Source organism: Gracilinanus agilis, chromosome 2 (assembly GCF_016433145.1).
Source record: "Gracilinanus agilis isolate LMUSP501 chromosome 2, AgileGrace, whole genome shotgun sequence".
In the NCBI taxonomy this organism is placed as follows: Eukaryota; Metazoa; Chordata; class Mammalia; order Didelphimorphia; family Didelphidae; genus Gracilinanus; species Gracilinanus agilis.
In genome coordinates this window covers 534,574,866-534,601,187 of record NC_058131.1, presented here as the reverse complement: position 1 = coordinate 534,601,187, position 26,322 = coordinate 534,574,866, and the positions used below count along the sequence as shown (strand labels likewise).

The 26,322-nt window shown below is 35.7% G+C and overlaps 1 protein-coding gene across 1 annotated transcript in view; it reads left to right on the top strand.

The window, feature by feature from the left end:
* The first annotated feature begins 1,551 nt into the window (after positions 1-1,551).
* The window catches only part of CDIN1 (CDAN1 interacting nuclease 1), a 259,897-nt gene continuing 235,126 nt past the window's right edge, over positions 1,552-26,322 (top strand). The window contains exon 1 of the mRNA XM_044660039.1: positions 1,552-1,652. Coding sequence (XP_044515974.1) covers positions 1,552-1,652 — 101 coding nt within the window. The remainder of the gene's footprint in view (positions 1,653-26,322) is intronic.

The following is a 26,322-nucleotide window of genomic DNA, read 5'->3' as shown; positions in this document are numbered from 1 at the left end:
ATAGCTTTCATGTAAAAGTAGTGGCAGGGTCAGCAACATACTAGCCAGGTGGCAACACCAGGCACCGCTGCCATAAATAAATAGTTATGTACTAGTGTCACACTGCCAGAGCTAGATACAAAGCATATGGGGGAAAACATCCTGATGTAAACATTTGGCAGAAAGCTACAGGAGTACAGGACGGTCCCTATTTGCTGGATTTTGTGACAATTTAAAAAACAGGAAATGGAATGTGAAGGAAAATTTTAAACATGAACTGAAAAATTCTTAAAATTTCCTCAATATTTAACTGGCCGACATCTGCGTTGTGTCTTTTAAGTATTATTCAAGCAAAGTTCAAGTATTTTCTTCCTTTTAACTTAACTTGAAAAATCAAATGACCCATCGCAACTACTCCCTCCCCCAGTAATGAGAGCACTTAAGTATGGGTCCGTGTCCAGAGGGCCATTTAATTTTCCCTAAGATTTGAGAACATAGATCAAAGAGCTAGAAGGGACCTTGAAGGTCATATAGTGCAAATCCCTCATTCTAAAGAAGAGGGAACTGAGGTTAAGAGGTAAAGCGACTTGCCCGGTCACTTAGGTCGTAGCCCTCCTTCCCCTGTGTCACAATGAAAAAAAGTTGCATTAAATTGTGACTGAGAAAAAAACAGGTTTTTAAATTAAAGTTTTTAAGAACGATTGCCCTGAGGTTGCTCCAGGTGCCAGGTTAATGTCTATCTATACTCCTGTCTACCTCCCAATTTCCCCAAATGCAAAATCACTTTCTCTACTCTGCTCACTTTCTGGTAGAGATCTCATAAGCACCAATAGGGGCGTCGGGTGGGCCCTGAACTTTTGGCTAAGGTCTCCTGCATCTTCGGGTGCGAGGGATTCCTCTAACTGACCATTTGCTCTCCCTACCAGGTTCTCGGGTTTTTCACGCGCCAGGATTCCCCACTCCCCTACCTCCCGCACACCGTGAAATTGGACTCCAATAAGATTCATTTAAACAGTTTTTTCAGGTCTCTGTTGAGCACCGACTATTCTGTCCCTCAGGCAGAGCAATCCACGGGCTCTTTTCTCCCGCAAAGGAAGTTCTGGGGCAAAACTCTATCCGCACCCGCAGCACAGCGATGGAATGTAAGTAAGACGGTAACAACGCGGGCTTAATAGTGCCAGAATACCTGGCAGCCCGCCGTCTTAAAGTGTTACTTCCTGGTTGATTTTTCCCTTAAGTGACATGGCGCCTGTTTGCTTCACTTCCGCACTCTGCGGCTGCCCAAAGAGCCGGGGTGAGGGCAGGCCCGCGCATAGCCCGCGCTTCTGCCGCCGCTGCCGCCGCTGCCGCTGCTGTGAGCCCGGGGATCGTGGCCGCGTGCTTACCTCCCCCACGTCCCTTGGCCCCCAGCTGTGTCTCGTGCTGCGCAGAGGGTGGGGAGGGGGAGCGAGGATGCACGGTGCCAGCCGTCTTAATCCCTAGTCCCGTTGCCTTTCGGACTGCACCGGCCCCTGGGTGTCATTTCACTCCCCTTGGATTCCAGCTCCCCTCCGCCCCCTTCCCGGGTCAAACATGATATTGACCAAGGCCCAGTACGAGGAGATAGCTCAGTTCCTCGTGGCTGTGCCACCTACCAGGCAGAGCCTGAGGAAGCTGAAACAGAGGTTCCCCAGGTAAGTCTCCCGCTCTTTCTTCAGGGCAGCTGTGTCCCTGAGTCACCAGGTGCCACGACACCAGCGGGTATGTACAGTACTGGGGTCATAGAGATACTAGACCATTCATTGCCTAGGTAGGGATTATTGGTAGTTTCCCCTTTCCCATTATGTTTCAAAGAAGACTTTAGACGTGTAAGTGTCATATCCCCAGCGCCACAAAAGAATAACCTCACAACAAACATTCTTTGGGGAATGAATGAATGAATGGAAGAGAAATTTTAGAGGCAATAAGAAACTAGAGACTCTTGACTTAAATGAATTGAAGGCAATACAATCAACACTTCTCTGTATATTAAATAATAGGGATTTGAGGGACCATTGGGGGATAAAGTAACAAAAATGAAAGTCCCTGCACCCTCCAGGAGTTTACAATCTAGTTAAGAGACACACATGTAAACAATGTAGTTAGATACAAAATAGGTACATGGTAACTTTGTGAAGGCATTAGCAGTTGGAAATCAAAAAGACTTTGTATAAATTAGTTCTGGAGCAAAGCTCCAGAAAGAAAGGGAAAGATTCTAAGATGGAGCGGTAAGGAGGGAGTGCATTCTAGGCACAAGGACTCAAGAACATTCATTTATTGTGTGGCCCTGGGCAAGTAACTTAACCTCTATGTGCCTCTGGTAACTCTCACACTTAATTCTCTTAAAACATAGATTGGATGTATCAGGTGAGGAAAGAATTTCCACAGCAAAAGTTTCTTTGGAGGAAATAACAGATCTTTGTACTGTGTTTTTTGTATCTATGCAATCATCATCCTAAAGTCTCTCATCACAGCTCACTTAGACTATGGCTTTAGTTTCCTAATTACTTCCAATCTATTCCCTCTCTAATCTATGCATCATACAGCTGCCAAATTGATATTCATAAATCATAGATCTAACCCTGTTGCTTCTCTGGTCAGGAAGATTCAGAAGCTCCACTATTCCTCTATACTAAAACACAAACTCCTCTGGCATTGAAAACCCTTTACAATTTGGTTTCAACCTTTCTTTCCTGGGGGATTATTTGTCAATTTTCTCTCTCACACATTCTATACTTAAGCCAAATTGGCTACTTGTTATTCTTCATTCATGACATTATGTCTCAGGCCTTTGTGCCCCTCATGACTGGAATTCTGAACCTTCTCCCCTCTGCCTCTTGAAACCTGTTGCTCCCTCAAGAAGCCTTTGGTGATCTTTCCCCCTTGTTTCCCCCCTTCCCCCCACTGCTCACCCCTACTCCTTAATCACTATGTGTGCTTTTTGTGCCTTGTCAACCTATTCATATCCTTTTATTTCCCTGAGTAGAATGTAAGATCCTTGAGGGCAAGGGACTGTTTCATATTTGTACCACTATTCCAAGTATTAAATATAATTTCTAGCACTTAGTAGATACTTTTAAAAATGCTTATTAATTGATTAAATTTTAAAAAACAAATCCTTTCCTCCCATCTCATTTTTTTTAACCCTTACCTTCTGACTTAGAATTGATATTGCTTCCAAGGCAGAAGAGCAGTAAAGGCTAAGCATTTGGGTTTAGTGACTTGCCCAGGGACACATAGATAGAAAGTATCTGAGGTCACATTTGAACCCAAGACCTCCTCTCTCTAGGCCTGACTTCCCCACCACCCCACCCCAAACCCATTCTCAAGGAATTTATACTATAAACACACTTATCTCTTAATGGTGGAGGAATTTTCACTTGACTAGAGTTTATCATGCTAATGTAATTGATGATAAAAGTTATTTGATATTGTATAATTCATCTTCCAAGTAATGAAAATTAAAGTGTGGTCTGAACTAGGTGATATAATAATCAAGACACTTGGGTTCTTTTACTACTGCCTATCTAGCTGAGTAATCCAAGGGAAATAATTTAACCTCTTGGCCTCTGTTTCTTTATTGGTAATGTAAGAAATTTGTATCTTTATTAATGATACTTGATAGAAGTATAGGGGGAAAACAATGAACTTGAACTTGGAGAAGTGAGTTCTTATAACAGCTCTGCCATTTACTGCCTGATTGTGGCTGAGTCATTTAGCCTTTTTTGAGCATGTTTTATCTGTTCACAAAATGGGCATATTAATATATGAACTACCAACCTCAAGGATCAAGCCCCTTTCAGCTGCAGTATTCTATGATTCTAATCCCATAGGTAATGCCCAAACTCATTTTGAAGAATGTTTTCACCTTTACCTTCTTTAACCCTTTTCTAAGAACTTCTAGCAAGGGTAAAAATTGACTTGTATGAGTTTGATCTGTTTTATTAAGCCTGTGTACTGTCTGGAATAAGAGCTAATGAACAGCAAAATGGACTTTAAAAAGGAAGGGTGATAGGGATCCACAAACTGGGATTTTTCTAAGAAAAATTGATTTAGGAGGATAGAAAGAGCAGAAACAAAGAAAACATTTTATATTAAGTTTGATCCAGTATCATCTGCTATGTAACATCTTTTTTTTTTCTCCATAAGGAAAAAAATTCCATCTTTTAAGTTAGCTTTCCTTATATTTTTTGGGGGGTTGGGGTGGGGCTTGTAGAAGTTGTTACATGTAAACATTTCTACTACAACTGACCCAATGACTGACACCTATCTAGCTTTTTTCTATTTCTTTCCCACAATATTATTACTTCTATAAAGCTCTACTGTGTTCCTCCCCCTCTCCCCCCAGGTTATTAAGTGGTTTTTTTATTTATGAGAGATCCACTTGGTACATGAGAGGACCAGTACTTTGCATCTTATTTTTTTATTTGTCCTCTTTTATTTTTCTAATTCCCATATTCTATGTTTGTGGGATGGCTATAGAGTTAGGTATTAGATCTGTGATTTAATTGATAGAGGTATTTTCCAAGGGAATAAACATCCATTGCAAATGCAAATTGACTCCTCTCATTCATAGTCTTAGAATTGATGTCTAAAGTTGTAGTGTCAAATTCATATAGAAATCAGGTGACTCTAAGCTATACATAGAGAATTCCTCTAGGCCACATATTGACTTAGAATACCACATATGAATATTCTATTCCATTCTTACTTTGTTAAATAGCTTCCAATTAATTATATTTTAATCAGGTTAAGGCAGCACTTGGGAGTGTTGCCCAAGATTTGAGAAATTAATTGACTTGCCCAGAATCACAAAGTCAGTATTTTTCAAAGGTGGGATTTGAACCCAAGACTTTCTGATGCCTCTCATCTCTGTGGGAAAGTAGCAATTCATGAAAAGACCAGCCAGACTAACAAGATCACTTTCATCCATTCTCTTCTCCCAACTTCCCAACATAATTTGAGAAATGGTTAAATTGTACTTGCTTGATCATAGTACCAGGTATCGATCTAGCTCTACTAAGTTGTCAGATTTAAGTACAGCATTTAATATGGCTGGAAAGCACTGTGCTTAGTAACTTTCCAAGTTTTACTCCAAGAGTTCTAGCCCTACAACTCATTTCTTCTGTGACTGTGGGCAAGTCATTTATTTTTCTGAACTTCATTTCTTGCCTAACCAATGGATACAATATTAATGTCATTACCTTCTTCACTGTGGTCATCATGAGTTTGTAGACTGTAAATCTCTACATAAATATGTGCTTAATATGGTTGAGATGATCATTCCTATACAGAGGATGCTTTTAGTATAGTAGTAGAAGGTGCTTTCATTTTTTAATTTGTATCTTATTACCTTGGATTTTAAAAGTATCTCATTTGCCCATATCTCAAAACACCTTCATATAGTTCATCTTAATGGGATTTAATTAAAAAAAATTCAAATTCTAATGTATTTCTAAGTGTCCTCATAAAAAATTTCATTACCAAGTATCACTATTTCTAATTGTTCTACTTTCTTGGATTTATGAAAATTTCAAAGCTATAATATAAGCATAACCAAGTATTTAGTTTTCCTTTTAGGGGGATCATATTCAGAACTTGAAGTAACCCTGGAGATTACTGAATCTATCCCTTCACTTTAAAGAGGAGAAAACCTAGGTATAGTGAGGGGAAGTGAATTGTACCAAATCCTATGGCTAGTAAGTATTAGAGCTGAGAAAACCTGGGTTACAATCCAAGGCTCCATTTGAATTCTCTTTCCATTATATCCCCTCATTCACATCAGATTCTCAACAAAAAAAAAATAATTAAAAGTGAAAAAAATTCCATGCCTCACTGCCTTGTGGAAAAAGAGATATACTTAAGCTTTCCTAGTGGAATTGCAAATTGATAGACTTATACCAGGGAGGTGGCAGAATGGATAGAGTGCCAGGCCTAGACTCATGAATATCTGAATTCAAATCCATCCTCAGACACTTATTAGCCATGTGATATTGGGCAAGTCACTTCATCCTGTTTGCCTCAGTTTTCTCATTTGTAAAATGGAAAATCTGGAAAAGGAAGTGGCAAAGAACTCCAGTATTTTTGCCAATAAAACTTGGAGCACACATCTTGAAAAAATAAAAATTGCTAGTAATTCAAAAAGCATGGCTAAGCTTTAGTATATACTAAGGATAACTTGAATTCAAGAAGGAATATAAAGCAATAATGTCACACTGAAATAGAAATGAATCTCTGAAGCTTACAAATTAACCTGGAAAACTAAAGGTAATATGGTCTTTGTTTTATTGTACTTTTGTTTATTTTGTTAAAGATTTCCCATTGACATTTTTTTTTTATTTTTTAAACCCTTAACTTCTGTGTATTGACTTTTAGGTGGAAGAGTGGTAAGGGTAGGCAATGGGGGTCAAGTGACTTGCCCAGGGTCACACAGCTGGGAAGTGTCTGAGACCGGATTTGAACCTAGGACCTCCAGTCTCTAGGCCTGGCTCTCAATCCACTGAGCTACCCAGCTGCCCCTCCCATTGACATTTTAATTTTGTTTGGGCCAAGAGAAGTTAGGAGGTAGACAGGAAGGGAGATGGGCCAGTTCAGTAGTGAGTTTGTGAAACACTAAATGGACATCTCAATTATATGCTATTACCCCGAAATTAATTTTTTTTTAACCTTTACCTTCTGTCTTAATATCAATTCTAAGACATAAGAGCAATAAGTACTAGACATTCAGAATTAATTGACTTGTCCAGGATGCCACAACTAGGAAGTGGCCCAGGCCGCATTTGAATCCAGAGCCTCCTGACTCCAGGTCTGGCACTCTATCTACTATGCTACCTAGTTGCCCTCCTCAAAGTGATTTAAAAAAATACAATATTAAATGGAAGGCCTACAGATGATTGCTTACATTTTCTCCAGATGATTTATGAAAATAACTGGGCTAGAATTGCAAGAGGATGAGAAAGTGTGGAATATTTGTGTTCTTACTGATAGTAGAGAGGGGATGCACATCACTGAAATCATGGATTTTTTTTTATTGAGTATTTAATAATGCACATTCTTTCACAATGTAGATAGTAACATGGCTAGTCATTTGCCTTTTTAGTCTCAACCTCTGTCTTAGGTTGGACTAGTTTTCCATTTAGTTTCTTCCAGCTCTAACTCATCTAAATTTTTTTTATTTTTATTTTTATTTTTATTTTTTTTAACTTATCTAATTTATTTTACACCATCCTATACTCTTTTAGACTACCTTTTACACCATTGGTTCCTAGGTTGCCACACTTGAATAATATGCCGAATGTTGGCTATAAATGTTCCTTTGAGCCACAATTACACATTCGTGTTACTGTGTAGTATATTTTTTTTTCCCCCCCTCAGGTACAAATTTACTAGGTGGCGATTTTCAGTTCCTACTTGCTAGAGTTGTCTTTTATGTTGTATTTTTTAGTCTAGACACAAAATATTTCCAAGATTTTATTTTGGTTATAAAACTGAGATGCCATTTCAACAGTGTACCCTATATTTATCCCATTCTGAATCATTAGTATTATTGAGTTTAAGCAATGGCATTATTGCTCTTTTGTTCAACCACCATTTTTTGATACAACAGCAGCCTAAAGTATTTTTTGGAGAATAAAAAAAGTGGGATTCATGGTTTTGATTTCTTAAGTAGCCTACACTATATTTGGAGGCAACAATTTAGCATTTATGCCAATGGGAAACAATAATTGAAATCTATCACATTCCCTATTCAAGTTTGCCAATTTCAGCCTGTATTGCATTCATGTTATAGATTTTTGTATGTTTGATATCCTTTTCTCCTTGGATACTCCAACTTATACTTTTCTAACCATATCTTACATGTTTTCAATCAAATCTTCCCCATTTGGTCTAAAGTGGTCCCTGCTGCTTTCTTTTTTTCTTTAGTTCTCTTTCAATCATTCACATATAATAGCAGTTGTGGTTGTGAAAAATGATTTTCTAGATATGTCATCAGCAAATGATATCTTCTTTTCCAATATTAATCTCTCTAATTTATTTTTTTCTTGCCTTCCTGAAATTGCTAGAATTTCAGATGTTATGTAAAATAAAGCAGCAAAAATGTCTACCCTTGTTTTTGTACCTGTTTTTAGGCAAACAGCTTCTCCATTGCCTATTACGTTGACTCTTGGCTTAAGGCAATTTTTTATTGTTTTGAGCATAGAATTACTCCATACATACTCTTTTTAGTGTTTTTATCATAAAGAAATGTTGGATTCTATCAAGATTTTTCAGTATCTATTGATATACTTTTTTGGTTTGTTTGTATGCTTTATGATGTTTTATGTCTTCCCAATGTTGAATCAGCCTTGAATGCATATGCTAAATAAATTTTTAATGTTATTGTTGTATTCAGTTAATTAATATTTTATCTAGTATTTTTTCATCCACATAAATTAATGAGATCACCATATGATTTCTTTTTTACTATTTTCTGGACTTTAAAAATCAATATAAAATTTGTAAATGTATTTTTTTCTATTTTTATGAATAACCTAGGTAAAATAGCAATTGTTTGCTTTTGAAAAGTTTGAAAGAATTCTACTGTGAATACATCTGGACAAGAGAGTTTATTTTGGATATGGTAATTTTTAAAAAAACTTACCTCCCATCTTAAAGTTAATACAACAATTGATTCCATGGAAGAGCAGTGAGGGCTAGGCAATTGAGGGTAAGTGATTTGCCCAGAGTCATGCAGCTAGGAAGTGTCTGAGTTCAGATTTTAAACCCAGAACCTCCTGACTCTTGGCCTAGTTGGCTATTCATTGAACCACCTAGCTAACCCAACATGGTAATTTTTGATAACTTGTCTTATTTCCTCTGAGATTTTATCTGTTTAAATTTCTCTTGTTGCTTTTGTTTTGGTAGGATATCAGTAGAGAAAAACCTTAGAGGTCAAACTTAGATGTCAAATTCATTCAATTAGGCTAAGATGTATTTGGTAAATATTTAATCAAATAAATAAAAATACAGTGCAACATAGATAATGTAAATTTATGATTTTCTAAGTCAGTATGCTGCCCACTGTGATGTTTCTATTTGAGTTTGATACCACTGTTCTAGGCCACCATGTAAAAATATAAATTGCTGAGATAATAAAGACTTGCTTTGGTAGAGGAAAGGAAATCAGTTCTAGTTCTAGGGATTTCTAGCTTACTAGAAAATACTTTTGATAACCAGCTTAGTTTTTTTTTCCTCCCGTCTTAGTGATAGAAGTTAATCTCAAAGAAGAATATTAGTTGCATTCCATAGGTTTCAATATTTGATCACAAAATCATAATTTTAGAATAGAAAAGAATCTTAGAGACCTAGTTAGTCCAATCTTCTGTTTTATAGATAGAAAACTGGGACCTACAGAAGTTAACTGAGTTGCCCCAGGTCATAATAGTAGTAAAAAGTAAGTAGCAGAGATGAGATTTGGACTCCAATTTTCTTTCTATCTATAACAGATCATCTCTATTGTTTTTATTATTTTAAAAAAATATATTCTTTTTTAAAATTAACCTAATCACCATTTTTAGGTTGTTTTTAGCTTCCATGTAGTTTTCAGGATGATGTTATTATTTAATTTTAATTTTATTGAATCACAGTCTGAAAAGGGCCTTTTTACTATGACCTGGTGTGTGATCAGTTTTTATATTTGTCCTATGTGTACTTGAAAGGAATGTGCATTCTTTTCTTTTCTCATTTATCTCTCTTTCTCTATCTATGAATTCCAACTTCAGTTAGCAGTTCAAATCTATGGTATCTTTTATTAGTAATCTCTTTGATTTGTCACATTCTAGGAAGAGGGCTAAAGTCCTCTACTATTATAATATTTTGATATATTTCTATCTCTGTCCCTGTTAATCTTCCTGTTATGAATCTAACTGTCAAATTGTGTGGTAAATATAACTTGACAGTTGTTACATATTTGTTATATATCATTCACTTAGCCATTATATGATGGCCTTTTTGTCCTTTTGAATTTTTGATAATGTGGATTTCTTTTTGTCTTACAGCTACTCCTTTTTCTTTTTTAAACTTCTACTTGCATAACATCCTTTAAATTAGCCTCTTAATTTTAATCTAGTTTTATCTTTTTTCCCCCCCATAGATTTCCTATAAACACTATATTGGTGGGTTTTGTTTCTTGATCATATTTCAAAAAAAATTTTTTTTTAACTCTTAGCTTCCGTCTTAGAATCAATACTGGGTATTGGTTCTAAGGCAGAAGAGTGGTAAGGGCTAAGTAATGAGGGTTAAGTGTCTTGCCCAGGGTGACACAACTGAGAAGTGTCTGAGGTTAAATTTGAACCCAGGACCTCCTGTCTCTAAGGCTGGCTCTCATCCACTGAGCAACCCAGCTACCCCCTATTTCAAATTTTTTAACCTGTTAATTGTTATACTTTTCTTGAGTTGTAAGCTCTGCTTTTAGTCTAGATAGGGGTTCTTTGCCATTAAGTTTTGCTGTTATGGTTTCTCATCTGTGTGAAAGTTTTTTTAATAGTAGATATGCAGTGTTTTTTTTGTTTGTTTGTTTTAAGTAATTTCTACTCTCCTGTGTGGATCATAGAATATGTTTTTATCCCAAAATCTAACTTATTTCAATTAGATTAGGAAATGTTATATACTTTAATATTGCTTCAATATAATAAATCTTAAGCAAAGATAAAATAGTAAGCTTAAAGTGTGTTTTTTTTTACTCTTATTCCATCGGTTTAGATTTTTTTCTATCATGCTTCTTTGTATCTTTATCACTGTAGATTATTGTTGATAAAATATTCTACGTCTTGCTTGTCTTTGAAGTGAGTTCTTCTGTTTCCATAAATCATGGAACCTTTCCAGGTATATAATTTTGATATCTAGTCATTTTTTCTTTTTGTGCTCTAAAAAAAGAAGAAAACTTTGTTTTACTTTGGTTATTTGAAATATGATGTTTCCTCTGTTGTTTCTTAAAATGTGATTTTTAAAAAATTTCCCGAAGTCTGGGGAAACTTTTCTTTGATTTAATAATTACTTAATTTTATACTTATATGCCTTAGAAATCTGCAGGTAGGAGTTTTTCTTGCTGGTTTTCTACTTGCCTCAGCAGGACCACTGTGGAAGATTTTCTCTAATTCTCAAAATATAGGATCTTTTTAAATTATTTTATTTTTTTCAGTATGACAGAATAAGATCTTTAGAAGTAGGAATAGTACTGGAATTTTTCTAGTCCAATCATTCATTTTACTGAGGAAATTAAGACTTTAAAACATTATGATTTACTTAAGTCCACGCAGGTAATGACAAAACCAGGTTTTGACCATAGGTCCTCGGACTTTCTCATGAAAATCTGGCAATTTTAGCCTTTAGCTGTGGGCTAATGGTGAGGGATATTTTTAGATATCTGGCTATTTGCTTTCTTAATTGGTAAATCATCTGCTTAAAAATCTGTGCTTGAGAGGTTTTGTTGGGGATTACCAATCTGACTGGTTTGTCATTTTAGTGAATATGCTTTTATTTTATTATTATTTAGAAACTAGTGTTCTGAGCCTTTTTTTATTCTCTAAGAGGTTTCAAACATTGTCAATAATGACTTTGATTTAGTACCTATAGGTTCATTCATTTTCTAAAAAATAATTCAGAAACTTAATATGAAAACACTGGAATAGGCTTCTTATAAATCTCTCTCTCTGTCTCTGTCTTTCTCTCTGTCTCTCTGTCTATCTGTCTGTCTGTCTGTCTGTCTCTCTCTCCCCCCCTCTCCCTTTCTCTCCCCCATGCCTTTCTCTTTCCTTCCCTCTCTCTTTTTCTCTCTCCTTCTCCCTTCCTTCCTCCCCTCCTTTTCTTACTGTCTTGGAATCCACACTAAGTTTTGTTTCTAAGACAGAAGATTAATAAGGGCTAGGCAGTGGAAGTTAAGTGACTTGCACAGGATCACAGAGCTGGGAAGTGCCACATTTGAGCCCAGGACCTCTTGACTCCAGGCCTGGGTCTCCATCCATTGAGCAACCTAGCTGCCTCTCACGTTTATATCGTAACCTATTTAGGACTACAGTTTCCTTTTTATGTTGTGAGTTACTCTTTAAAAAATTTGATGATCATTTTTCTTGCTGGAAAAGACTAATTCAAGAATCAGGGTTAAATTAGTTCTTTCTACACTTAAGTGCTTTATTTTCCTACCTCCTTGTGCTTTTTATCTCTAGACTTCTCTGCCATGACTGGACATAGCTGACTTCTTGCCTCTGCCATGCTGGTTCCTTTGTCCCATTGAAAAGTTCCTTGTTAGTCTCAATCTTAGGAGTCGGTCCAGGTTGGCTCAGAACATATCTCCAAAGGCAGCAGAAGGGTTTTGTCTTGCCCAGCTATGCTTCTGACTTTTTAGATTTTGTTACCACATCTTCTTCCCTGCTTCTCCATCCTACTTTTTGATGCCCTTATTAGCTGTCTTTCCCCATTACAATGTAAACAACATGAGGGCAGGAACTGTCTCTTTTTTTTGGCTTCTATTTGGGTCTCCAGAACTTAGCAGCATTGTGTCTGGAATATATTAAGTGCTGAATAAATACTTGTTTTTTTGTCATTCATTAACTTATAACTTCTTTGTCAAGGTAGGGGCCCATCTGTTTGCCTTTTATTTTCCTGAAGCTTAGTCTCCCATTTTTGTTGTTGTTGCCTTTTACATTGTTGCTGTCTTTTGTTCATTCTGAGCATTAGATTTATTGACATGAAACTTTTAGTATTATGCTCCTCTTTTGCCTTTCATCCTAAGGCTCTGTGACTTCTCTTCCAAATTCTCTTTAAGTTTGGGTTCATTAGCAAAGCTCCCTATTAAAGCCATGTCGATTTATTTACATGACTCCCACATTTCTCCCACTTTGACACTCTTGTTTGATTAGTTAGCCATGTTGTGGTATTTGCACCTTTTTTTTGTTGTTGTTAATAAAATCTCAGTGTTGTATCTCAAAAGTCTTCACAGGACTATACACCAAAACATTAATGTCCTTTATACTTGCTAATTCAGTTTTACTCAGTAGCTAGGACTAACCATTGACTTTCAGGGTCAAGAATTAATTGTCTGGCCTAATCCAGACCACATTTACTCTCCCATATACAAAATCCAGTTTTGCAGTTTGAGGCAAGGTCAGGGAAATGACATAGAAATGATAATAAAAGAAAGTTTATATTTGTTTTTTGCTCACTTGACAGTGAATTCTTAAGTTTTTCTCAGTATAGACAAACACAGCCCATATACTAGAAACTTGCCCCAAATCTTTCATAGTGACTCAATTTTTTTCTTTGAAATGCTTAAATTCATTGACTTCAAGGGACAGCTGAGAGAATTGCATAATTCTTTTAGTTATGTAGTTTATATATATATGATCTTATTTCTGTATTTTTGAGTTATATTTCTCAATTTACAATTTTATTATTCTTTTGATAGTATAATTTTTTGTTAGCAATTCAGGAAAGAACATTGGGTGATGGAGAAACAAAAATAAAAAAAGGAAAGCACCCTTGCCTTCTAGGACCCTTCATTCTAGCATAAACATACAACATATAACGTATATAAATAAATGTAAGGTGATTTATGGAGGTAGAGAGCATGCACAAGTAGGGGAAGATAGAGATTTTGAGTTAGAACTGATGAAAGAATACATTTTAGGCATGGAGGACAGCAATTTTCAGAGGCACCTGGGTGGAAGATGGCAAGGAACAGCTAGTAGGCCAGTTTGGCTAAAATTGTGAATAAAGTTCCCCTTTATAGAAAATAAGACTTCTTTGATAGGTGGCAAACAGGTTGTGAAGTTAATACTTTATCATAGAGTCAGTAGGCAGCTGCCAGAGAGCATGGTAATGGTATGGTTTAACCTTTATTATAAGGCAGTTGTATAGAGGTTAGATTGGAGATGAGAGAAAAAAAGAAGGTAGGAAATAAATGAGGAAACTTGTAGTACAAGTGAGAGACAATGAAGGTAGTATCTATGAGTGGAGTAGGAGTAGGAGTGATGTCTGGGAGAGATGTCGTGGAGGTAGAATTGCTAGGACTTGTTAACTGATTAAATATGAGGAGTCAGGGATGACTCCAAGGTGGTAAACCTAGGTGAGTGGGAAAATGGTCATAACTTTAACAGAAATAGGAAAGTTTGAAAGGGATATAGTTTTAGGAAAAAGATGATAAGTTCTATTTAGGACATTTTGGGTTTGTGATGCTGATGGGACTTTGAGGGGGAATAATCCTGTTGGAAGTTGATATTTAAATGAAAGATAATTCACTTGCATGGCTTTCAAAAAGATTGTAAATTTATGTACACTGGAAAGATGGCTAGAGGTATTCTTTATATTGATCATGAACTTGTACCATTATGACTTGGGATAAAACAAATCCATATGATTATTTTGAGTATTTTCTTTATTTCCAAAAGGCTGTTAAAAAGACTTGAAGACATTTTATTTTGTTATTGAATGCCTGTTGAGGTTTGACTTCTTGTAAAGGAATCTTTTTTTTAGATGTCTGACTGTTTTATTCCCTAAAAGCTGTATTTATCCATTTTCAGAAACCTGTGCCCTTTTGCTTTGCCTTTCATGTAAAGGTATGAGTAAAAATAGGAATCCCTATAAGGGAGCAGTTCAAAGAAAATCATAGCTAATGTTATCCCCAGAAGAATCCGCACATTGACTATATTTACTATTAGAGTGGGGGAAATACTTCATTTTTATGGGAATCAAATTAGATTATTGACTTCATTCATTTTTTAAGTCTACATTACAGACATGGAACTTTAAGCTACTAAGTAATAACACATACCAGTATGTTTACTTGTACAATAAAGAAAAATTAAATATTTCCTCCTTGGAGAAAAGGTTCAATTTAAGCTTAAAGTAATAATATTTTATTATTTGACTTTCAGACAAAAGCAGACTGAATTTACCATCATATATTTATTTCACACTTGGCACCATTTTTGCCATATCAGTTGAATTTTTGTCTTCAGAAATTATATAGCTTCTAAGACAATTGATATACAGTCACGGTATGACCCAGATTGAAGTAGAAAAAGTAAACTTTATATATGTATATTCTACATAAGGGGCCTCTGATGAATTCTCTTTTATGATAATATGTGTAATGCATTATAACTAAATCCCATCATAAAGTCACAACCCAGCTTTAACATCATTCAGCTAGTCACCCATTCACAATATTGTTTTTCTGAAACTAACCCCTGTGAAGCTTAGGCTAAAATGATATTTTCAAGGAATTAAGTGGAAATCTCATCTACTAATATAGCATTATTTCTCAGAATGTTTAAACAGAGAACAGATAAGTGGTGGTTTGGGCTTGTGGTCAAAAAACCACTTGGAAAACTAAAACATGCATACCAAATATTTTTTTGAATTAATGAATGTGGGTCATTTTTTTAGAGACACATTAGCTGATCCCTGCTCCCATTCTCTTCTTTCACTCATTTTCTAACATATAAACATATTTTTGCACTCTTTGTTAATAAATGCTTGCTAATAAAAACTCCAGTGCCCAGTCAGCTGTGATCCCTGGCCCTCTCCAAAACCTGTGAGAGATCATATCAACAGGATCATAGAATTTTATCTAAAGAAGTCTTTAGAGATCATCTAATCCAATGAGTTGGAAATCCCATCTTTTCCTCCATTTATTCTATTGGTAGAATAGTAAATGTGTCTATTCAATTTCAAGATGCATGTAAGGCCAGGGTCAAAACCTTTTATTCACCTACTATTGACATGGTGATAGGTATTCTTTGCCATGTGGTAGAATATTTAATTTTAAGTAGGCATAATTATTCAGAGCATCATATGTTGTGGGCAAACTGTATAACTTGTCATTTCTTTGAAGTTTAAAATTTAAAGTTAACTTGCATGTCAAGTCCCATTGAGCTAAGATGTCAAATGAATTGACCATGAGTCAGATTCTTATAGTCTTTATTCTATTTAAAAAAAGGGGGGGGGAGATGGTGTAGGATGGGGACTACCATAGCTGAACTGCAGTAATGTCACAGGTAAGTCTTCTTAGCCCATATAAACAACTGATAAAAGGATTAAGGAAGGATTCCTTTTCTAGAGAACTACCTTAGTGCATCTTTTCAGGGATCAGTAACTATTTGAGTGGGGAAAAGGGCTAGACAAATAGATAGCTTAAGTGTTATGAAACACTGCCAAGTTATCAATCAGAAATGAAGATAAAATAGCTCTGAATTATAATATAAAACAATGGGAAAATGATTCAATTTACTAACATCTGATTTTTGCAAAACAATCTAAGAAAACATCTCTGTTCTATGAGATCTATATAGAAGGAAATGTTTTTTTCCCATTCTGAATATGTTTAGTATCTCTTACTGTTTGATGGTAACATCAGATATTATTGAATTAAAGTCTAATCATAGGGTTGTTGGAAGCCTAATTTGTTTGTTAACCATGGCAAAAGTCATAAATGAAAATTACAAAAGATAGACAGTATTGCAGTCATAAAGATTGGTAACTTTTAAGCTTTGAACAAATTTTTCTTGCTTTTAAGGTATGACCAGAGCAGTCTAGGGGCAAAGAAAGAGTAGGAGAAGGCATAGTTTTCTTTAGAGACCTAGTGATTTTCTATTATTTTTTTCTTTTGTCAAGCGCATCTCATAGTTTTAGAAGGTCATTGTTCTTTGCTGTTTCAGCTTGGCAAGAATTTGATGACTGTGATATTTTTGAAAGGAGATTGGGTGACTGCTGGTTATAGAGTCAGAGCTCAACTATACTGAGGTAGCCAAACTTGAAATCATTTTCTTAGTAAAGACTAGTACAAGTCTCCTGAAGACCCAAGGTTTTGCATTCTGATCTGGGTTGGGAAACAAATGTGAAAACTTATTTGAGGGGCAACTGAGTGGCTCAGTGAATAGAGAGCCAGGCCTGGAGACAGGAGGCCCTGAGTTCAAATGTGGTTTCAGATACTGCCTAACTGTATAACTCTGGGTGATTCACTTAACCCTGATTGCCTACCCCTTACTGACCTTCTGCCTTGGAACCAAAACGGAGTATCAATTCTAAGACAGAAGGGAAGGATTTAAAAAAAAATTTAATTGATCCATTTTAATTGTTATTGATAAAAACATAAGAACAATCCATTCTTTGCAAAATAATTGAAAATGAATCTCTTTGAAATATAATCTCTTTCAGAATACTTCTGCTTGTAAAAAAGAGTGTTTCTTAAGTGCAAAGAAAAGGAAACATGTTTAAGAAATGTGTTTCTTTTACTTTAAAATCTTGCTTTTTACTGCTAAAAGCATATTCGCAAATACAACTTAGAAACTTTTCTCTTATACAAGTTTTATTATTACAGATAATCTCTGGAGCAGCAAAATCAAATTTTGGACTAAGACTTTAATTCTAATTTTTTTTCTGAGTTTGGGTGACCATGCCAAAATTGGTGGATATGAGCAAATAGAGATGACTTCTGATTTGGGGGCCTCACTTGTAAGGCTGCTGGGCATAGATAGGAATAGAAATATCAAAACTGACCAAAGAAGAGTATAGGTTTTTCATTTGCATCTGTGTTTGCTAATGTGTCATCATTAAAAAATGTTGCCTATAACTAAAGACTGTGGTGGTAAAAACAGTCTTTATACCATGGCCTAGCCAACATACTATAGATCATACAGGACAATTATTTCCTATGCTATTCCTCTGAAATATGAAAGCAAGACCTAGTTAGATGTATTTCATCTGTTAGAGGTTCACAAAGAGACTAGATTTGGTACATTGTCATGAAAAATATTTTATTCATGGGATAGCTTTTTGGACAATTGTATTCTGTGCTGTATTACAATGGCACAATAAATTGCTGAATATACTGTCTGCTGAATATGACTTCACCATGAAAAATTTGATGCATTGGCGTAGGAAAGGTTGGAATATATCAACCTTTTCTGACAAGGGACTTTGAATTTTGACCTCATACAGATGACCTTTGTGTGTAATAAAAGTGAGCTTAATCTTCAGGTCAAGGTGGAGGTGAATGGCAGGGCAGTGCACTGAAGCTTGTGCTAAATATGGTGCATTATAGCTACCCACCTATTGGTTAAATTGAAGGCCAGCAGAGTTTGGAGTTATTTTTTAAATAGCATTTCCAGATGCTTATTTGCGTTAAATTGTTCTATTCTTTAATACCATCTTGTTTTTGTAAAGCAAAAGGAATCATAGTTTATTAGTTTGGGTAGGTAGATCTATTTTATAAAGTTTAATATTTTGAAGCTATCATATGTATGTCTCTCTCTCTCTCTCTCTCTATATATATATATATACATATATATATATGCATGCATGCATGTATGTATGTATATATTTCTGTACCATAGAAAAACTGATGCTAAATATTTTAAAAATTGCTTGAGATCTGTAGCAAGGATGTTTGATATACATCACCTTGGAGAAAAACAGAAAAGTGTGTAGAGTTTTTTTTTTAGATTTATTCCTTTGGTAAGTTTGATTTTTATAGCTGGGATTCTCAGCCTTTTCTGTATCATAGATCCCTTTGACAAGCTGAAATCTATGGACCTCTTCTTAAAACAATGTTCTAAATACTTACAATGAAATGCATAGTATTATAAAGGAAACCACTTATATGGAAATACATATATCAAAATATTTACCAAAGAAACAAATTAGGAGAACACAACTAAGAGAGGGCCCTGATATCCTTTGAAAAGTCCCTATCTCCAAATCCAATTTTAGCCAAGTTCTACAACCTACTATATATTTTAAACAACTTATATAATGGCAATCGATTCTTATTACAAAATAATTAGAAAGTTTTCATCATAAACTAAAACTTACTCTTTTATTAGCTACTATCCGAGGGATTCTCTTTTTTCCTCTTTACCATGTTAGTTGTATATGACCTGAACATTTATTGAATACTCAGCCTTGAGTAATGGCTTTTTCTTTAAAAAAAAAAAAAAAGTTTCAGAGACCCTAATGGAAAGAACTTCCACTCCTTTAATAGAGCCTGCAAAATATATTCTCCAGGACTGATCAGCTCTGAAGGCTCTAGAGGTTTGATGATTGGAATGGCAGGAAATCACGCTTTCAGGACATAACGAATTGACTAGGCCATCCATCATTTGTTAGCATGCGCTGAAACGCTGGGTTTGTGTGCAGAGGCCTGTGATTTAGTAAATACTTGGGAGATGAATAGAGCTTACACACAAGGGAAGATATTGCTGTCCTTCAGCAGCCGTAGACACAGACTCCTGCTGAGAAGGCCATCTGACGGCAGATCATCAGTAACTGGCCTGTCACAGTCAGCGGTGCCCACCGACCATCTCCAGTATATTAAATGCATTTTTAATATCTGCTTCAGTAGATTTAATGAAGAAAATTTAGTTTCCATACTCCAAGCCCTGCTTCCTCAAGTGTTTTAAAGCATACACTGTAGGCTGAGGGATGGAGAGTATACAGGCAGTTAGGAGAGTTGATTGGAAGGGGAAGTTTTAAAATAATTATGTGTAAACAAAAATTGCTATTAGCTGAGAAGTCATATTGGTAAAGTAAAACAAGGTTTTTTTTAACATATTGATCATCTCCAAACTCCTTTGCCCATTCTTCATAAGCTCAACTTACTGGTGCAAGCTTTGATATTTATAAGAAAAATTAAGATAGGGAAAAAAGAGGTCATTTTGCTATTCAACATGCTAAGGATTCCAAAGTGCCATTGTGTTGGAGTTTACTACTTTTCACAATCTATATGAGGTCGTTTTTAGGATCTTTTCATTAGAAAGTGGATCGAGGACCTTTAAAATGTTTTAAATTCCTTCAAATTTTGAATATATAAACTTTCTAACTTATTTTCTTGGTATACTTCAGTTTCATGTCTTGTGGAACAGTTTTAAACTCTATGTGTATAGGAAGGAGAACCCAAACAAGGGAGGGCTTGATTTAAATTAGTTCTCTTATTTATAGAGAACGTAAAGTTTCTTTTTTCATTTATAATTTTAAAAATTGACACTTTTATGCTATTCAGAATTTGTGGATTTGCCCCTTCTATTGAGTTTTGGGGCTAACATTATTTACCACAAAACAGCAAGACAACCAATTAGATATAGTTGTAAGCATACACTTTAAAGATTTTCCCTTCTTGCTTCAAGGAAAAAAAACCCTCTATAATATGCTCTTGTGTTCACAGGAGAAGAAGAATCTACAGAATGGGACCTATAAATTTGATTCCCGTGTGTGTCAAAACAGTAATGTATTAAATGCATATTATTATAAAAATTTAAGACATGTCTTAAACACACTTACATTTTTATAACACATGGCAATATTAAATAATACATTTCCTTGTTAGCATCTGTTTGCCGTCATTGTTGGCAAGGCCTATGATTTATTGCTTAAATTAATGACCAAGACCATTTTGGACCTGATATATGCCCCTAAGCTTATTACATCACTAAATAAAATAAAATGTAGGCGCTTGTGACAGAGTCATTTTTATAATTGTTTATTCCTTTAAGTGGCCCATTCAGTGATTCACTGAAAGGTTCATAATGGTTGGTTTGCAACAAGAAAATAATCTCAGAAAGGTGAAAAGTAGTTCTTGTCCAGGAATTGGGGGGTTGAGAGAGTGTTGAGTTTCAGTAGGAATTTGTAATATTCTAACTCCTTTCTCCTGCCCTCTCCTATTAACCATACCTTGTTGGGTGTCTTTGATAGAGCTTCCTACACCTACAACCTCAGTCTCCTGTGTTGATTTCCTTCATAAGGATTTTAAGAAGGACTACTGATTTTTAGAATTGAGTCTCATCTGTCCAAAATTTCCATGACTAGCCCTGAAAGCCCTCATGAGAAAATTCTTTCATGGGGCTATTTAGTGTTTCGTTAACTGGCATTTACTTAAAACATGATTTTGAATTTTAAGCACTTTTATTTTTCTAGGTTTGAGCTATATCCTTTTTGTGGGGACCATGGAGTAGGGACAAGTATGCTATTCATCTAAAAATTACAATTCCATCAGGATGTAGCTCTGGAATATGGTTTCTGGGTTTCTCCCTCTCAAGGTAGGAATCCTATTGACTACTTGTATGTTTGGGTGTTTGACAGTAAGGTCAGGTGTTTGAAGAGATTAAACCCTGCTTTTTGGACTACAGTGCTTTTACACTCTCACCTAGAACCATATGGAGCATCTCTAGTGGAATCTAAACATATTACTTGTGGGAGGATTATTATTATTTTGGAGACCATGGGGTAATTTCCTTGTCAAGTATCACTAACACAGTGAGACAAGACCTGGTCCCTAAGAATAATCATTTCTTTATTAATGTTCCTTATCCTCCTTTCATCCCAGGTGTTGTGCATATTAATCAGATCATTTGTTGGAAATATATTAAGTCTTTATCTTAAAACTTCCCCAAAAGAAAGAGAGTAGGAAAAGAGATATTGCAAAGAGATATTGGCATTTGTTTTAATAAGATCTTGTAAATGGTTTGTAGAAGCCATGAGACCCACAAACATTTGTTCTAAAAAAATGTGCATCAGTCCTAGCTATTTATATCATTGGCATAATTTTTCTTTATTTTCTGATAATCTTCTTGATCTGTCTATTTCTTTTTGGGAAGACCACAAATGTCTGCCTGAAAGAAAGGATATCACTCTTTGCATGAAGATTTCAACCAATAAGAGGACTAGGAAGGTAAAGGTTTCTCTCTCTCTTTCTCTCTCTCTCTCTCTCTCTCACACACACACACACACACACATATGCGCACGCATATATATGGATCAACTGTGTGCCTTCTTTCCTTTATTAGATTTGTAAATTCCTTGAGGACAGGGGCTGTGTCATTTACTGTGATCCTGGTCAATATTTTGGACTGGAGATGAGATTTCATCAGTTTAGGGAATTTCTGGAGGGGAAACTCCCTTCATTGATGCTGGTCAGCAACTTATTGGTAACCTTTATTGCCTAAATTCCTAACAAGTAAATTGATCTACCCATGGTTATATAGTAAGTGTCTAAGGTAAGACTTGAATGCATGGCTTCCTGTCTCTAAAGCTAGCTTCCTTATCTATCATGCCATGCCAATTCTTACCCTACTACTTACTAGCATGTATTATGGTTGTCTAGTAGACTGAAGGAGTTAATTCTCTTTTCCAAAGGTGAACAGACTATTCCCTTCTCCTTGGTAGAACTCAGCCCATTTTTCTTTCCTCTTGGGTCAGAGTATTTGTTTTAAGGCCTATTTAAAAATATTAAAATATTCAGTAGGGAGCTAAGTGCTTAGTGTGGTATTCTCCTTAATACTCAATGAAACTAAAATACCACAGAGACAGGGAACCATTTGTTACATTTTACTATATGAAGCAATAGCTGGGTAAACCTTAACCTTGTAATTTTGCAACTTCCACTTTATCATGTAGCTGTAAAAGGTAATCAAAATAAATCACAGGAGATGAAGAAATATTTTCCAGTGCATTCTGTGTGCTTTCAGAAGTGGTGCTTGATCCATGAAATTTTAGTAAGCATATTAAATAATACAATATGATGTGCAATGTGTCAGATCTGATAAATTATTTTGTATAGGACATTTATACAACATATGCTGAGCTGCTATGTGAACAGCTTAATGACTATAAATTATGTTAATCTTTCTTGCCATATTTACTTTTTTTAACTAAAAAAATATACTGTGTTTGCTTTTATCTTTTTTTTGGGGGGGGAGTGGTGGTATAAGGCAGGGAAAGCTAATAAAAAGATCTAAGAAAGGTGTAGGTCACCCCAGAGATACTATGACAGTGATCCAGGGTTCCTCAGCTGTGCAATGTACATAACACAGATGTTGGAGAGTCATCTGTCAGCCATGCCTCTCCCATGGAGTTAAAGTTATAGGAGGAAAAGCATTTGACACAGTGCTGTCACTGTTCCATTTTCACAATAGAAGAGCATGCAAATATTGAACCTCCTGCTTAGCAGTAGTGCCCTGTCTAATGTCTGTGCTGGTTAGAATAAAAAATCATGGGTGCATCGCGGGCTCAGAGATCTGACAAAGGTCATGCTATGTTGGGCATTTGAAATGGAAATTGTCTGGACTTAGATTTTATAAAGCTCCCACTGTTGTGTGTGGGGGGAATTTCAGCAGGGTTTTGTCCCTGGAGAGGCCTCTTAGGCCCTTTTCTGTCCTATGAATGAATTTAGATGTGAGGGTTACTCCTGCCTTAAAACTGTTAAGTTCATTTTGCATACATCCCCAGAGAGAAAAACTGGCAGATGCTTTTGTCTTGGAAGTGTTTAAAAGAAAACTGCAGAGCAGGAACAAGAGAGAGAAGGGGCCCTGTGTGGAGTCCCAGAACATTTTGGAAATGGCCAATATGCAGTTTTCATCAGTATGAAGGCGGGGCGCAATATGGTGCCTGGAGCTCACAAGGGAATATGAATGTTGATTAAGCATACTCCCAGGCTTTGAAATTCTGAAAGCAGTGTCAGAATAATGGATGTTGAGCAAATGTCAAGCATTTGTTAATTTCTCTGTTATTTGGAGTTTATCTACCATGATCAATCAAATAAACTAGTGCTTCTCTCTTGTGGCATGTGTCATTGATATGGTGATTAGGTGGCTAGAGAGACCTTCTGCTTTTTTCCAGGTAACAGATTATAAACGAATAGACGCATCTTTCCAGTTAAAGGTTTGTTTATAGCTTGGTTTAGTGGAGACTGTTACATTAACTGGGTACTTTGGGAATGATATGAAAATTTCATCCTGGACATGCCAAAGGCATTTAGAGTGCTACCATTCTCATCACCAAACTTAAAGTGAAGACCATGGTTGTCCATAGTAAATCTGGTTTTTGGTGGCTTACTGCTTAGTTATAAAGCTGGAGAAATGGAGTTCTGATCCAGGATTAATTTTGGCATCTTAACACTTGGCATCAAAATTGAATTTGTCTTCTTTTTTGTCCTTTTTCCAATTTTTAATATTTAGTTTTCATTTGGTTATTGATTTTGATGCTGAGAGAGAGAAAAGATGATGAAATACTTATTTTTTAATATGCATTTCCAGAATAGTCTAACATTTTTATTTCATATATTTATTTATTTATTGAAATATGTTCATCATGATTCTCACATTTGAATGAGTCAAAGACTTTGGGGGCACATTTTCTTCTTTGAAAATGATTGTAAAGCATGTACGTAAAGAGGGCAAGGGACTTGCTTTTTTCTCTTAAAGTGTGTATGATCACGCTGATACTTGAATGTGACTTGACATGATGTATCATGTCTAAGATAGTGTATTTAAATAGATTCATAGATGTGGCTCAAGAATGGACATTAAAGGTCATCTATGCCAAAATTGTCATTTTACTGTTGAGGAAACTGAGGTCCAAATTGAAGCCATGTATATATTGTCTTCACCATGTATATAACGTCTAAGTCAGAAAATAAACTTCTCAAGATCAGAGGCTGTTTATATATTTATTTATTTTTTGTCTTTGTATTCCCCAGGGCTTTGCACAGTGCCCAAGACTAAATTGATATCCAAGAAACACTAATTGATTGGTTGATTGCCTGAGGTAATGATACAAGATAGTGAATAAAAATGCTAAGATTTGAACCCAGGTCTTCTGACTCCAAATCCAGGGTCCTTTCTGCTGTTCCATTCTACCTGTTTAATACTGTCTTTGAAGATACCACAATTTCTTGTTATTCTGTAGTTTTTTTAGTCATGACTAATTTCTTCCTGATCCCATTTGGGATTTTCCTGGCAAAGATATTAGAATGGCCTGCCATTTTCTTCACCAGCTTATTTTATAGATGAGGAAACTGAGGCACATTGGGTTAAGTGATTTGCCTAGGTTCACACAGCTAGTAAGTGTCTGAAGCCAGATTTGAACTCAGGAAAAATGAGTCTTCCTGATTTCAGACCTGGTGCTCATCTGCTACCTGTCCTATGACAACCTCTAGGCATAAGGATACTTCAGTTACCGTAATGACAAATTTGGTTCTATAATTTAATATATCTGATCCTTTTTGTTTGCCATTAACTATTTCCCATTTTTAATCTCTTATCTCATGTACCTAACATGAATGATTATGTCAGGAGTAGAGGTAGGTTACCCTGGTCAAAGAGTCAGGAAACCTGGGTTCAAGGCCATTTATTAGCTAGGCAAATTTGGGGAAATAAGCCACTCTTCTAAATCTCAGTTCACTCATCTGTGAAATGGAAAAAACAATAATTGTAGTATCTTCTTCACAAGACTTAGAAGGAAAACAGTTTGCAAATCATAAATACTCTCCAACCACCACAATAATAATAAAAGACATTACTCTTATGTTTGTAAAGTGCTTTCCCTATATCTTATCTTAGTCCCACAAGAACTCAAAGATATTAGTCTTATAGGCACAATTATCTATATTTTTTAGGTGGAAAACCACTTGCAGCTCAGAGAGGTTTCATGATTTGTCCCTTGTAACTTGGCAAATTAGCTGTAACTTATGGTCTTGGAAAATTGATCAGAATGGTCAGAGGTTTAGTGATTTGTCTAGGGTCAGAAAGCTTCTTTGTGTCAGAGGCTGGGACTTGAACCCAAGGCCTCTGGTTCCAAGACTAGTCCTCTGACTTTCTCTCATACTTCTGCTTTTCCCCTATGCTAAGGAATTAAAAAAAAGTGGGCTGGGACTGATTTGACCCAAGTCAGAATAATAAAAACGCGCATAATGTTTGACAATGATAAAGATGACCTAAACTTCATATCTCTACTGATGCCGAATATGCAACTGTGATCCTGTTAGGACAATGAGAGAGCTGTGTCCTAGAAGAAATGAAGAGTGTTTAGGTTGGCATCATTCCTGTCAACACCCCAACCATTACCTCATTCCCTTTGCCAGGTGATTCACAAGGGAGAGGAACATTTCCTGGAGAATTATCAGCCAGGAAGTAAATATTAATAGCCACTCTGCACCAGGTGCTGTTCTCAGAGCTGGGGCCACAAAGACAAAATATAATAATAATAATAATAATAATAATAATAATAATAATAATAATAATAATAATAATAATAATAATAATAATAATAATAACAATAATAGATAGTGTTTACATGGCACTTTAAAGTTTGCAGAATGGTTTACATAGGTTGACACATTTCATTCTCACAGCAACCCTGTGAGGTAAGTTGCCATTATTATCCTTGTTGTACAGTTGAGAAACTGAGGTACTGGGAGGTTAAGACTTGCCCAGAGTTCAAAAGTTGATGTCTGAGGAAGTATTTGAGAGAAGTAAGAGTTAGAAGACACAGGCCAGGGTTAGGGTTTTGATTTTTAAA